This window comes from Notolepis coatsorum (genome assembly GCF_963971535.1).
Source record: "Notolepis coatsorum genome assembly, chromosome: 2".
NCBI classification, from domain to species: domain Eukaryota; kingdom Metazoa; phylum Chordata; class Actinopteri; order Aulopiformes; family Paralepididae; genus Notolepis; species Notolepis coatsorum.
The window spans coordinates 18,071,674-18,086,485 of record NC_140166.1 but is presented as its reverse complement, the minus strand read 5'-3'; the positions used below and the strand labels follow the sequence as shown (position 1 = coordinate 18,086,485).

The 14,812-nt window shown below is 42.3% G+C and overlaps 1 protein-coding gene across 1 annotated transcript in view; it reads left to right on the top strand.

The window, feature by feature from the left end:
* The window catches only part of phf19 (PHD finger protein 19), a 90,963-nt gene that overhangs the window by 56,764 nt on the left and 19,387 nt on the right, over positions 1-14,812 (top strand). Inside the window, exons 5-6 of the mRNA XM_084308063.1 lie at positions 10,044-10,138; positions 13,121-13,269. Of these exons, the coding sequence (XP_084164189.1) occupies positions 10,044-10,138; positions 13,121-13,269 (244 nt within the window). The remainder of the gene's footprint in view (positions 1-10,043; positions 10,139-13,120; positions 13,270-14,812) is intronic.

The following is a 14,812-nucleotide window of genomic DNA, read 5'->3' as shown; positions in this document are numbered from 1 at the left end:
AATATAGTAAAAAGAACACATAAACACAATACAAAGTACACAGAACTACAAACAAAATTACAGCAGCAGACTACTTTTTTTTTTGTTTTTTAAAGCTAGGGAGAACAAATGTGTTTTTAAGATGGGACTTACACACTGGGAGCGTTAGGGGCCAGCCTAATGTGGGGGGGCAACTCGTTCCACAGTTTGGGGGCTGCAACCGCAAATGCACGGTCCCCCCGGTTTTTTTTAGCCTGGATTTAGGGACAACCAGGAGGGACTGGTCAGTAGACCTCAGAGACCGTGATGGGGTGTAGGGGTGCAGGATCTCGGTGAGGTGGGGCCTGACCATTCATTGCTTTATAAGCAACCAGCAGAATCTTAAAATTGACCCTAAACTGCACAGGCAGCCAATGAGAGGCGAGGACAGGAGTGATGTGCTCCCGTTTGCGTGTCCCTGTCAACAGCCGAGCAGCAGCGTTTTGGACCAGCTGAAGACGCGACAGTGAGGCCTGGCTAACGCCAATATAGAGCGCATTACAGTAGTCCAGCTGTGTTGTCACAAAGGCATGCATGACTCTCTCAAAGTCTTTAACACTTTGAGTGCCAACGACGAGATTTTTCGTTAGTTCATGCCAACCGTTGAGTGCCAACGAGACGAGAGATCTCGTTTTTGATTGTTTTATTTTAATTAGCGATTTCCATTCATATTTCATAAATCTAGCCTCCCGTTACCACTGGGACTCTGTCTGAGCTCCATTGGGAAAATACCGCCCCCTATCGTCTCTCCGTGTGGTACTGCACCCCTTTGGATTGGAATGAATGAAACGCATGGGGGGGGGGGGGGGGGGGGGGGGAATCCTGCTTCCACATTTTACTTCTCAGGCATGTAACTCGATCGGATTCATTGTGGACCATCAGAACAGCGTGGAATCGGTGTTTCCACCACCCAGCGTTGGATCAATAAACGCGATCGATATTTGGAATGGCGATCAGGAATTTGAATAATCTTTTTGGAGAACATCTGATCTGAGGTAAGGAATCTATTTTACCAGTATTGGGATAATCTGAGCTTTTTTCACCTATATATCAACGTGGGCCCTATGTGTGTGTGTGTGCTGATCAGGAAATGGATAATCGATTTTCAGCCCGCTTCTATAGCGTGCATAAGTACACATATACTATCGATAATCTAGCATTTATTTGAAAACGTTTTTTGTGTATTCCAGTAAAGGGCATTTATCACAGAATCTTCAGAAATTTTCTGGAACTTTCATAAAACGAGCGTTTTTCAAAATGGTATAAAACGGAAATTAACTGATTATTAAAAAAAAAATTAAAAAAATTTGACTGCAAACAAGTCATTGATAAGCGACGGCCATATTATACACATAGCCATAATTTAAGATATAGTTTATGCGTTCGCAAATATGAGAGCTCTATCATTGAAGTGGGCGTTGGCACGCAACGGGGTTCCGGGGCACCGGACCCGCGGCACGGAAAGTGTTAAAGGAGAGAAGAGGCTTGACCTTGGATAGTTGCTCAGCTGGAAGAAGCTGGACCTAACCACAGAATTTATTTGTTTATCCATTTGAACACTTTCAGCGCCAGAGGTCGCCGTGTGTGCCAGCGCTTTAATGAATGGGGATACATGCCGGTGTTTGCAGGGCTAAAACTATATTAAATATCATAGCTATGGATATAAAACTATTGCCCATTTGATATCGAGTATCTATCGTTCAATTTGTGAAAAGGAAATAATTTTTCATCCATACATTCCCGTTTTATACCATGGTGAATATGAGTATAGTTTTAGAGTAATTATGTGTAATCCCAGGAAACGCCGCTATGCAGCGTTTATTGCATTTCACTAGAAACCATGCCGTTCCTCGCCTGGATCAACAATCAATCTGAAATCAACGCTATATTATCGGTATTATGTTTCATCATGCATGCATGAAAGGGTGGGGGGGTTTCTATGCTTCGATCGTCACCAACGGAATACGTTACACAGTACATTACAGACACACGCTCCGATCGCGGGTAAGGAATTATTGGATCAACGCAAGATTGATACCATATAGCCCTTACCTTGACTAGGATGTACTGCAAAAAGGATATTCCAATTATCTGATCGCCATTCCAAGTATTGTTGTCGATCGTGTTGCCAACATAATCCACCAAAGAACATGAACCGGCAGTGCTTTATTCTCCTCAATCCATGTGTTATAAACGTTACTCCTGCCCGACAAGGAAAACCCGGACCGGACTTTTTAGATCGACGGACAGAGTTTCCAAGGATGTGCAATACCGGCCTCAAGGCGTTAGGCAGCCGTATTGGACGGTTGCGATCTCAGACCCATTCAGGACAGCCTGCACAGGCTCCCTCGATGGATTATGAATGGAAATAGCGAATAAAAGAAATAACCATCCAGCAGCGTGTTAACACGTGATTGGCACTCAACAGTCAGGCGTCAGAAACGTGTAAATCCGTGAACGGCACTGGATGTGTTAAAAAATCATTGTCTATTTTGACCCCCAGGTTGGTGACTATGGGTTTGACACATGAGTCAAGGGCACCCATGTCTGGAGGTGCGGTACCAGGCCTGCTTGGTCCAAACATAATGACCTCAGTTTTTTTGTCATTAGATTTTAAAAAGTTCAGAGCCAGCCAAGCTTTAATGTCACTGAGAGTCTAACAGTGGTTTTAGGGTGTCGGGGTCGTCACACTTTAAAGGCAAGTATAACTGTAGGTCGTCTGCATAAAAATGGAAAGAGATGCCATGGTTCTTAATAATAGACCCTAAGGGGAGCAGATACAGAGCGAAATAATCTGTTTGTTATTTATTAAATGTCTGCTTTTTATTTATTAATTGTCTGCTTCTTATTTATTAAATGTCTGCTTGCTATTAAATGTCAGCTTATTATTTATTAAATGTCTTATTTATTAATTGTTTGCTTATTATTAAATGGCTGCTTGTTATATATTAAATGTCTACTTGTAATTTATTAAATGTCTGCTTGTTATTTATTAAATGTACCTGGATGTCATCTAACCTCAAACTAAACAACAATAAAACTGAGCTCATGGTTGTGGCACCCAAGGCCCTGCTCCGGAAGGTTGGAGATCTCACCCTGGACATAGATGGCTGCTCCATCTGCCCTTCCCCAAAGGTCCGCAATCTGGGCGTCATCCTGGACTCCACCCTTTCTTACCAAGCCCATGTCAGTTCTGTCACCAAATCCGCCTCCAGACTCTGACCATCACTTTCCCACTCCACAGCTGAGACCCTCATCCATGCCTTTGTCACCTCCCGCTTGGACTACTGCAACAGGATCCTGTCCGGGGGTTCCAAGCAAAACCCTGGACAGGCTCCAGTATGTTCAAAACTCAGCTGCCAGGGTTCTCACCCGCACCAAACCCTGGCAGCACATCACCCCCACCCCCACCCTCATCCACCTCCACTGGCTCCCCATCAAACCCTGCATTACCTACAAAACCCTCCTGCTCACTTACAAGTCCCTCCATGCTCTGGCACCTCAGTACCTCACTGACCTCCTCCACCCCCACACTCAGGCTCAGTCCACACGATCACAGGTATTTTGACACAGGTTTAAAAAAAAAAAAAAAAAAAAAAAAAAAAAAAAAAAAAAAAAAAAAAAAAAATAATAATAATAATAATAATAATAATAATAATAAACCTCCGTATACATGGGTGGTTTAAACTGATGCAATAGTATAATATAACAATATAAAAACACAAGAATACAATCCCCACAATAAAAAGTTTTACACAAACTATTAAAAAGAAAAAATGCTACAGTACCTAAAATAAATTGCTCAGTGTTCCAGTTTTAAAGTGCATATTGCCTTAAAGTGCATGTTGGCTGGTGCTAGCCCTTGTTGTGCAAAGTGCCTGTACATTTGTACTCGAGTTCAGGTGACGGACAGCCTCGGGATATGTACTGTTTTTAAAACGGGATGTCCTGCACCTGAGACTTTGGAGTCTTCTGCCAGAGGGAAGGGGGTCTTCTATACATGTAGAACAATGCCAAAGCAATAGCAGGGTTCCCACGGTACCTGGAAAACATTGAAAACATGGGATTAATTTTTTCATTTTCCAGGTATGGAAAGGCATGGAAACTGAGCAAAAGTGACAAATTACATGGAAATAGAAACAGTTGTCCTGGAAAATTTTATTGGATGATGTGTAATAAAATTTAACTATTGAGCACAGAATTAACATGAGTTTATAAAAACCCTTTACATATGAACAGCTTTTACTGTAGATAGAAATGGATGATCCCATGTTGTAGAGCATGCTCTTGGCATCCTATATGGTATATTGGATGTTGGAATTTGATGCAGGCAACTTGGTGAGCCAAGGGAGCCTTGGCATCTACAGTGAAACTTGAGTGAAACTTCTTATGCAAGTTTATCCTCAAATGTAAGTAGCTGTGTTTTAACTGTGTGGTAAACCTGGGTTTATCAACGTTAGTTGGTAAGCAGTGCAATCTTGCGAACTAGCTAGCCATCGTTAGCTCTCATAACGAGCCAGTTAGCCAGCGCCAGGTACAGTAGCTAGCCAACGTTAGCTCTCATAACGAGCCAGTTAGCCAGCGCCAGGTACAGTAGCTACCAACGTTGGCTCTCATAACGAGGCAGTTAGCCAGCACCAGGTACAGTAGCTACCAACGTTAGCTCTCATAACGAGCCAGTTAGCCAGCGCCAGGTACAGTAGCTAGCCAATGTTAGCTCTCATAACGAGCCAGTTAGCCAGCGCCAGGTACAGTAGCTAGCCAACGTTAGCTCTCATAACGAGCCAGTTAGCCAGCGCCAGGTACAGTAGCTACCAACGTTAGCTCTCATAATGAGGCAGTTAGCCAGCGCCAGGTACAGTAGCTACCAACGTTAGCTCTCATAACGAGCCAGTTAGCCAGCGCCAGGTACAGTAGCTAGCCAACGTTAGCTCTCATAACGAGCCAGTTAGCCAGCGCCAAGTACAGTAGCTAGCCAACGTTAGCTCTCATAACGAGCCAGTTAGCCAGGTACAGTAGCTAGCCAACGTTAGCTCTCATAACGAGCCAGTTAGCCAGCGCCAGGTACAGTAGCTAGCCAACGTTGGCTCTCATAACGAGCCAGTTAGCCAGCGCCAAGTACAGTAGCTAGCCAACGTTAGCTCTCATAACGAGCCAGTTAGCCAGGTACAATAGCTAGCCAACGTTAGCTCTCATTACGAGCCAGTTAGCCAGCGCCAGGTACAGTAGCTAGCCAACGTTAGCTCTCATAACGAGCCAGTTAGCCAGTGCCAGGTACAGTAGCTAGCCAACGTTAGCTCTCATAACTAGCCAGTTAGCCAGCGCCAGGTACAGTAGCTACCAACGTTAGCTCTCATAACGATAGCCAGTTAGCCAGCGCCGGGTACAGTAGCTAGCCAACGTTAGCTCTCATAACGAGCCAGTTAGCCAGGAAGAGAAGAGGCTGTGAAGATGGAAGAGGAGGATGACAGAGGAAAAGGGAGAACAGTGGAGAGGAGTTGAGAAGAGTAGGAAGAGAAGACAGGAGCGTACACGAGGGGAGGTGTGGAGAGAAGAGGACAGGATGAGATAGGAGAGGAGTGGAAGAGAGAACATATATCAATCCCAGTGCTCATGTGTTCCAGTTCAATGAATTGTTGTTCATCTACAGCTTGTTGCATTATTTCATGCATTGATATTATCAATAAGACATACTCTCTAAGCATTTACAATGTAGACTTGACTGGCACATCTTTTAAATCAAGTAAGTAGTCAGGTGTCCTAGGGGGTTGTGTGTGTGAGGGGAGGGGGATGCGGATGAGGGCGGAAAACTTCAGGGGCCTATAGATCATCACTTAATATGGTACCTGGAAAATCAGGAGGTAGTATGGAAAAAAATTTCAAGGCAAGCGTGGGAACCCTGAATAGGTGGCGATGTAGTTCAAACATGCAGGTCATTTCAACCAATCAGAAGGGTTGAACGCGTCACTACGTTACATGAGGGAACGTCCTTCACAAAACAGAAACCCACCATCTTTAAATTGCTCGCTTATCACATTAGCATTCATTCTTTGCTTGCAGCAAGAAAAAAGTGCAATAAACAAAAATGGATACATTCACTGTGTTCTGCCTCATTTGTTGATGAAACAAAACCAACATCAACACAATTTACCACCAAGAGCAGAGAGTTTAGTCTCGCTGATGTTGTTAGCATACATGCTAATGTGATTGGGATTTGCCATTATAATAGTTAGCATTGCGGCTAGCGTACATTAGCGTAGTAACGTTAACGCTAGTAGAATGAATGGATGAAAACGTTATTTAACAGATTGCAGAATGGATACAATACGGCTCAATACAAACAATTGTTAAGGGGATGCAGACTGTTGTGGTTTGGACTGCGTTCCTTATAACAATAACTTGACAACACATGAGCTTAGTTGGTAGCCGCAGCTACTTGGGACAGCTCTGCCGTAAACACTGTAAATAATCTCGGTTACTATGTCCACACGCAACCAATGCAACCGGGGTGAGCGCAAAATTCCACCCAAAGACCACGGTTGCAGTGTTCCAAAAACCCGGTTGCGTGTGGACGAACAGTGCAACTGCGCACATTAAATCGCGGTTACATAACACCCCACGTTCGTGTGGACAGGGCCTCAGTCACGGTCCCTGCGATCCTCAGACACTGGTCAGCTCTCCATTCCTCGAACCAGACTGCAGACCTTTGGGGACAGCTTTCAGCGTGGCAGCTCCCAGACTCTGGAAGTCCCTCCCCGCAGAACTCTGCAACGCCCCAACTCTGGACTCCTTAAAAAAACTCCTCAAAACCCACCTCTTCAACATGGCCTTCGACCCCTAATTTCCTACATTGAATGTTGTGTCTGTCCAGTGTCCACCATGTTTGTTGTTGTTGTTTTCCCCCTATGTAAAGCGACCTTGGGTTTTATGAAAGGCGCTATATAAAACCAAGTTATTTATTAATTGTCTGCTTATTATTAAATGGCTGCTTGTTATATATTAAATGGCTGCTTGTTATATATTAAATGGCTGCTTGTTATATATTAAATGTCTGCTTGTTATTTATGAAATGTCTGCTTGTTAATTATGAAAGGTCTGCTTGTTATTTATGAAATGTCTGCTTGTTAATTATTAAATGTTTGCTTGTTATTTATTAAATGTCTTTTTATTTTTGTGTGTTTTGTTATTTAACACTTTCAGCGCCAGACCTGACATTTCTCGGGTTATCTCGCCAGCGGTTGAGCACCAGAACCCGAGAAATCTCGGGTTTTCATAGTTTATTCTTATTTTTTTATCTACTTTTTCTACTCCTTTTTTTCTGTATTTTTCTCCCATCCCAATTTAGTCGTTATGCCAATTCCCTCCTCCCCTTCCTGGTCGTTGCGCGCATTTGCCCCCCACTTGCCGGTCTAGGGAGGGTTGATAGATACTATCACATGTCTCCTCCGATACATGCAGAGTCAGCCAGCCGCTTCTTTTCACCTGACAGCAAGGACTCTCACTGGGGGAGCGTAGCGTGTGGGAGGCTCACACTACTTCCCCCAGTTCCCTCCCTCGCTGAGCAGGCGCCCCGACCGACCTGTAGGAGTCGCTGTTTACAACGACCAGGATACACACCCCGCCGGCTTCCCACCCGCTAACACTGCCAATTGGTTAGTATGGACGACCGACCAAGCCGGAGGTACTGCTGACGGCTGGATTCGATACCAGTGTCTCTGCGGTGGTAGGCAGGCGCTTAGTCCGCTGCGCTACCCAGCCACCCTCGATTTTAATATTCTATACAGTCTCTAGGGCTGGGCGATATAACGATAACGATAAATATCGCGATATATTTTAATAATCGATATCGAATATCGAAATTCAAAAAAAAATCGAAAAATCATTTTTTTTTTTTTTTTTTTTTTTTTTTTAACCTGCAACAGGGCAGTTTTAAAACCAGAGACAGTGGACAGACTTGTCTTTCTTGCCTGCAACTTAAAGTAATGGCTTTGCTTGTCCAAATGACAATACTGACCAAATTCAGATTTCTTTTTCTCTTGTCCATTTATTTTGTTTGCTTTCTAATTTAAAATACATTTTGAAACCGTCTGTACACAGTAGGCTATGTCTGCTAGCAGAACTAGACTCCAGTCACGAGTCACAGTGCACATGTGCGGTGGTTTGTCCACCAAAAAAGCGCCAAAAGATCGAAAATAAACTAGCAGAGCCAGAACTGTTCAACTCCTCTGGAGCCACAGCCAGCAGAGAAGCCGGTTTACTTTAGCTTTTAAACCAGCTGCAGCCTGAGAACTGGAGTGTGAGGGGATGTAACACTAAAGATGGCGGCAATGACAAAGAATTGCTGCAAAATAAACATACATCTGTTGTTAAAAATAAAATAAAAAATGTTTTTTTTTTTTTGTTTTTTTTTTTTATATACTTATAACAATTCGATAATTATCGATATCGAGAAATAAAATAAAATTATCATATCGTTATCGCGATATGATTTTTTTCCATATCGCCCAGCCCTAGTCTCACGGACCTCGGTGTATCATTGGGACTCATTCTGAGACCTCGAGATTGCAATGCCGGCCGAATCCTGCTAGGTGGCAGTATCGCCTACCCTTTGAAACCTTATTTCACGCTGTTACATTTTCTATGGTCCGGGCGGAGAATGGGACCCGGACAAGTGAAATGCTTCATTCGAGCAACTTGGAACGCGTCCAGCACACTTGATGCATAGTTTGTCCCGTTTCATGTCAGGGACCCGATGGACATCAATACTGGAAATCGCGATCAGACAATTGGAATATTCATTTTGGAATACCTCCTAGCAAAGATAAGGACCATATGACTTCAATCCTACTTTGATCCTACAATTTCACATCGATCGCAATGATCATATGTCACATACTCAAACGTATGCCGTTGCTGACGATCAGAGCATCACAAAACGACGCCCTCCCTTTTGTTGCCTTCATGATGAAACATAATACCTATTATATACCTTTGATTTGGAAATAGTATCGTGTCCAGGCGGCGTGTAGCTTATTCCCAGCGGAAGAGTGCATCGCGTGCTTCCGCGTTTTCTCTGATTGGCCATGACGCCCATGTGACCACGGCAGCGCGAGAGAGCTGCAGCGCGGAAATAGGCTGTCTATTGCCATTCTCTAAGACAAACTCTAACCTTAACCAGCTCCTTAACAGCGCCTAAACTTAACCCTTCTAACCTTAACCAACTCCGAAACAATGCCTAACCTTAACCTTAACCTTAACCATGCCTAACCTTAACCATAACCAACTCCGAAAGAATATTGCCATTCTCTAAGACAAACTCTAACCTTAACCAGCTCCTTAACAGCGCCTAAACTTAACCCTTCTAACCTTAACCAACTCCGAAACAATGCCTAACCATAACCATAACCAACTCCGAAACAATGCTTAAAGTTAACATGCCTAAACTTAACCGGCGAAAGAATGCATGTTAAAAAAAAAAAAAAAAAAAAAAAAAAAATTAAGGACCGCAGGACCGCAGCGCTGCCAGTTGAGCTAAGCGTTGAATGAAAAACATCTGGGATTACGGCTACATAATGCTGCAAGCTCTGCCGCTCCGCTCTGCGGCTGCCGCGGGGCGTGTCGCAGCCAATCGGGGAAACCGCGGAAGCACAAGGCAGCACTCTTCCGCTGGGAATAAGCTATAGGCGTCCAGGCGAGCAACGCGAACGACTTTTGCAAAATGCACATGGCGCTCCATAACTCAGCTTCCAGGAATTAACCTGGATCACTCTGAAACTATACAATATTCACCACGGGATAACACGCAAACGTATACATGAAGAAATTTGAGAGATAGTGACTGTCAAATGAGCCATAGTACTGTCCCCATAGCTATAATATAGAATATAGCTATAGCTCTGCAAACATCGTGAAACACAGTGAAAATGACCATCTTTTTAGGCCTGGCCACAGGCAGCGCAGATAAGCGTGGCGCTGAAAGTGTTAATAGCTGCTTGTGTTTATTAAATGTCTTGATGTTATTGTAGGTTACCACCAGCAGTGCCATGTTCCTCCTGTAGAGGGCAGCAGTGAGCAGACTCCCTGGTTCTGTCGGCGCTGTATCTTTGCTCTGGCTGTCAGGGTGAGACACACTGAAGACACACTAACACACACTGAAGACACACTGAAGACACACTAAACACACTTAATAATAATAATAACTGGACTTTGAAGAAGACTTTATTCGGCATGCATTGACACACATGTGATGGGCGGCACACACACAGGAACACACACACATGCAAAATTTTTTGGGTCGCCGATGCGATTGAGTCTGCACTTGACCCATCCCGTTGTCCTTCCCCCCAAGGGCAGCCAGGAGCAGATAGGGCTGCGGCCTGGGGCCGCGCCCCGGGGACGAATCCCAGTGCTCCTGTCCGTCTTTGTCAGGGATGCAACGGCGTTAGCGATCTGTTGTGCATGTTTTTCCATTTTGGTTTATCTTATCGGGGAGGGGGGGGAAAACATGCAAACTCCACACAGAAAGGCACGGTACCCCACCTGGCCCCTGGGTACCTGGCAATGTGGAAACCTGGTCCCCAAGCGGGAATCAAACCCTGGACCTTCTAGCTGTGAGGCGGCAATGTTAACCTCTACACCACCGTGCCGAATACACACTAACACACTGGAGACGCACTGAATACACACTGGAGACACTGAATACACACTAGCACACACTGAAGACACACTAAAACACACTGAAGACACAGAATACACACTGAAGACACACTAACACACACTGAATACACACTAAAACACACTGAAGACACAGAATACACACTGAAGACACACTAACACACACTGAGGACTCACTAACACTGAATACACACAAACACACTGAAGACACTGAATATATACTAACACACACTGAATACACACTAAAACACACTGAAGACACAGAATACACACTGAAGACACACTGAAGACACTGAATACATACTAACACACACTGAATACACACTAAAACACACTGAGGACTCACTAACACTGAATACACACAAACACACTGACGACACTGAATACATACTAACACACACTGAATACACACTAAAACACACTGAGGACTCACTAACACTGAATACACACAAACACACTGAAGACACTGAATACATACTAACACACACTGAATACACACTAAAACACACTGAAGACACAGAATACACACTGAAGACACACTAACACACACTGAATACACACTAACACACTGAAGACACTGAATACATACTAACACACACTGAATACACACTAGAACACACTGAGGACTCACTAACACTGAATACACACAAACACACTGAAGACACTGAATACATACTAACACACACTGGATACACACTAAAACACACTGAGGACACAGAATACACACTGAAGACACACTAACACACACTGAATACACACTAACACACACTGAATACACACTAACACACTGAATACACACTAACACACTGAAGACACACTAACACACACTGAATACACACTAACACACTGAATACACACTAAAACCCACTGAATACACACACATAATACACACTGAAGAAATGCTGAAGACACACTAAAAGCACTGAATACACACTAACACACACTGAGGACTCACTAACACACTGAATACACACAAACACACACTGAGGACTCACTAACACACTGAATACACACAAACACACACTGAGGACTCACTAACACACTGAATACACACAAACACACTGAAGACACTGAATACATACTAACACACACTGAATACACACTAAGGACTCACTAACACACACTGAATACACACTAACACACTGAATACACACTGGAGACACACTGAAAACACACTGAATACACCCTAACACACTGAATACACACTAACACACTGAATACACACTAACACACTAAAGACATACTGATTACACACTAACACATTTTTCTTATACACAGTTTCATAAAGACATCGGAAACGTAGAACATCAAGAAAAGGAATTACACTTCTTCTGAAACAATGTTCATATCATGATTAATAATGGATATGTTCATAATGATTAATAATGAATATGTTAATATCATGATTTATAATGGATATGTTAAAGGGGACCTGCATTGCTATTCATGGCACTATTTGGGAAACTTTACACAATTTCTGTGAGTCTATTGAAGACATCTGTAAGGTTTTTTTCAAAAAAAATCATCGTTTTATATTTCTTATCAAGTACTCAAAAGCCTCATTTCACAGCATCAGTGATGGCCTGGCTCCGCCCATAAGCACTTTGAGTGACAGTCAGCCCACACAGTCTGCGACTGTTAGACAGAGAGAGATAGAGAGAGAGAGAGGGGGCGTGGGAGAGAGAGGGAAAGAGAGAGAGAGAGATCGAGATCCCCCCCTCACAGCGAGGCAGATAGTGAAACCCGACACCTCGACTCCACTCTGCCAGAGAGAGGGAGAGAGAGCCCCGGACTCAGCGGGACTGAGAATGAAACGCTGTGTAAACATATGTTCACATCATGATTAATAATGGATATGTTCATATCATGATTAATAGGGGATATGTTCATATCATGATTAATAGGGGATATGTTCATATCATGATTAATAATGGATATGTTCATGTGATTAATAATGAATATTTTCACATGATTCATAATGGATCATGATTCATAATATATATGTTCATATCATGATTCATAATCAATATCTTTATCATAATTAATAATGGATATGTTCATATCATGATTAACAATAGATATGTTCATATGATTAATAATGGATATACATATCATGATTAATAATGTATATGTTCACATCATTATTAATAAAGGATATGTTCATATCATGATTCATAATGGATATGTTCATATTATGATTGATAATGGATATGTTCATATCATGATTAATAATGGATATTTTCATATCATGATTCATAATAAATATGTTTATATTACAAACTCAACGATGAATATGGTCACATTTCCATTTCACAGTCCAGTTAAACACAATCTCTGAAGTTTGTTAATCTCCCTGTCTCTCTTATCTGGGATTATCTATATGTTTCTATATTCTCTCCCTCTCTGTCTGTCTGTCCCCTCCTTGCAGAAAGGGGGCGCTCTAAAGAAGGGTCCCATAGCCAAAGCTCTGGCAGCCATGAAGCAGGTGTTGCCCTATGACCCGGAAGCACTAGACTGGGACTCTCAGCATCGCACCAATCAGCAGCAGTGTTACTGCTACTGTGGAGGACCTGGAGAGTGAGTCTGACCAATCACACAGCCTAGATGCTGTCGTGTTATTTTTTTATTTCTATGAATGAAATTAAGATGTTAGTGTAAATCTATGTGTTGTATATCTATGTTGTACCAGTGTGAATCTGTTTTTTTTTTTAGGTGGTACCAGTATGAATCTGTGTTGTATATCTAGGTCAGGGGTCAGTGGCTCCCTGTAGGTTTGAAAAATAATAATATGGAAATAAATTACTGCTATTTTTATTTATTTTAAATTTCAAAAGGAACACCTTATTTTGGAGATCGAGCTGATACTGTGAACTGAAATAAAAAAGTGTTTAATATTTCAGGGGTTTAAAAAGGGTTTAATTCAGCATGGACAGATTAGTTTGCTTTCACTACTATAATGTGTCTATAGTGTATATAGATACTGGACTGAGTGAAGCTATGCATCCCCCACCCTGTATCCCCCCCCCCATGCTGCTTTGACACTCGAATTTCCCCAAGGGGATCAATAAAGGATCATCTTATCTTATCTTAATGGGGGCTTACCTGTATGCTTGATATGTAGAGAGACATTGGCAAACAACAAAAAAATCAACAGCAAGTATTTAACAAACTCAAATATGTTCTAAACACTTAATAAATAAACAAAAAAATTAAAAATCTACTCATGTTGAGGAAAATGTCCAATATGCCTAACTAAATAACGGATATGCGCATAAAACGCTGAAAACAACCAACTGTACTAAAGGCAACAAGAGTATTTTCAATGAGGCTATTATTATTATTATTATTATTATTGTTATTGTTATTATTATTATTATTATTATTATTATTATTATTATTATTATTATTATTATTATTATTATTATTATTATTTTGTAACAAGATAGCCTACATAGAACATGAATAGCCTGTCTCAGACTGACTCACATGTTCCCCGGGTGTCAGATGGTAGCGCATGCAGCCTGGTCATAATCAATCGCTCGGATTGGTACTGATGTCATGGGTATACAGAGGTACTGGCGTGCCAGCTTTGCCAGCTTGGGGAATCCCCCCGCAAGTGACTGTAACATAGCTTTCGGTCGTCAGGACCGCAGCTGTCTGTCGTCAGGACAACCTAGCTCTCCCCACAAGCGCCCCTCTCTCGTTAGATGCGCGCGTCTGACGGCCGAATCTGTCTGACATGAAATATAGAAATAGATGCGTTTGTTACAGAAAAACTAATTTCAATAATATGCCTTATTCTATGCACACTGCCTTTATGCAACGGAGAGATACACTTTCAATTCAAGATAATCTCCCGATTCAGATACAATTTAACACAAACTGTTCCAAATATATTTTAATGTTTGTAGGCATATTTTCACACCACCAACAAAGTACTGGGTCTGTTGTCTCTTATTCGGAATGGTGCCAGCTGTCATTTCTGCCCGTCTCCTCTCCGACACTTGAGACAGAACGAAAAATAACAATAGGTACATAAAAAATAAGCGTTTGAATAAATTCCAATCCCTCTCTCTATATAGTATAAGTATATATACAACTTTATACACTTATCTTCATT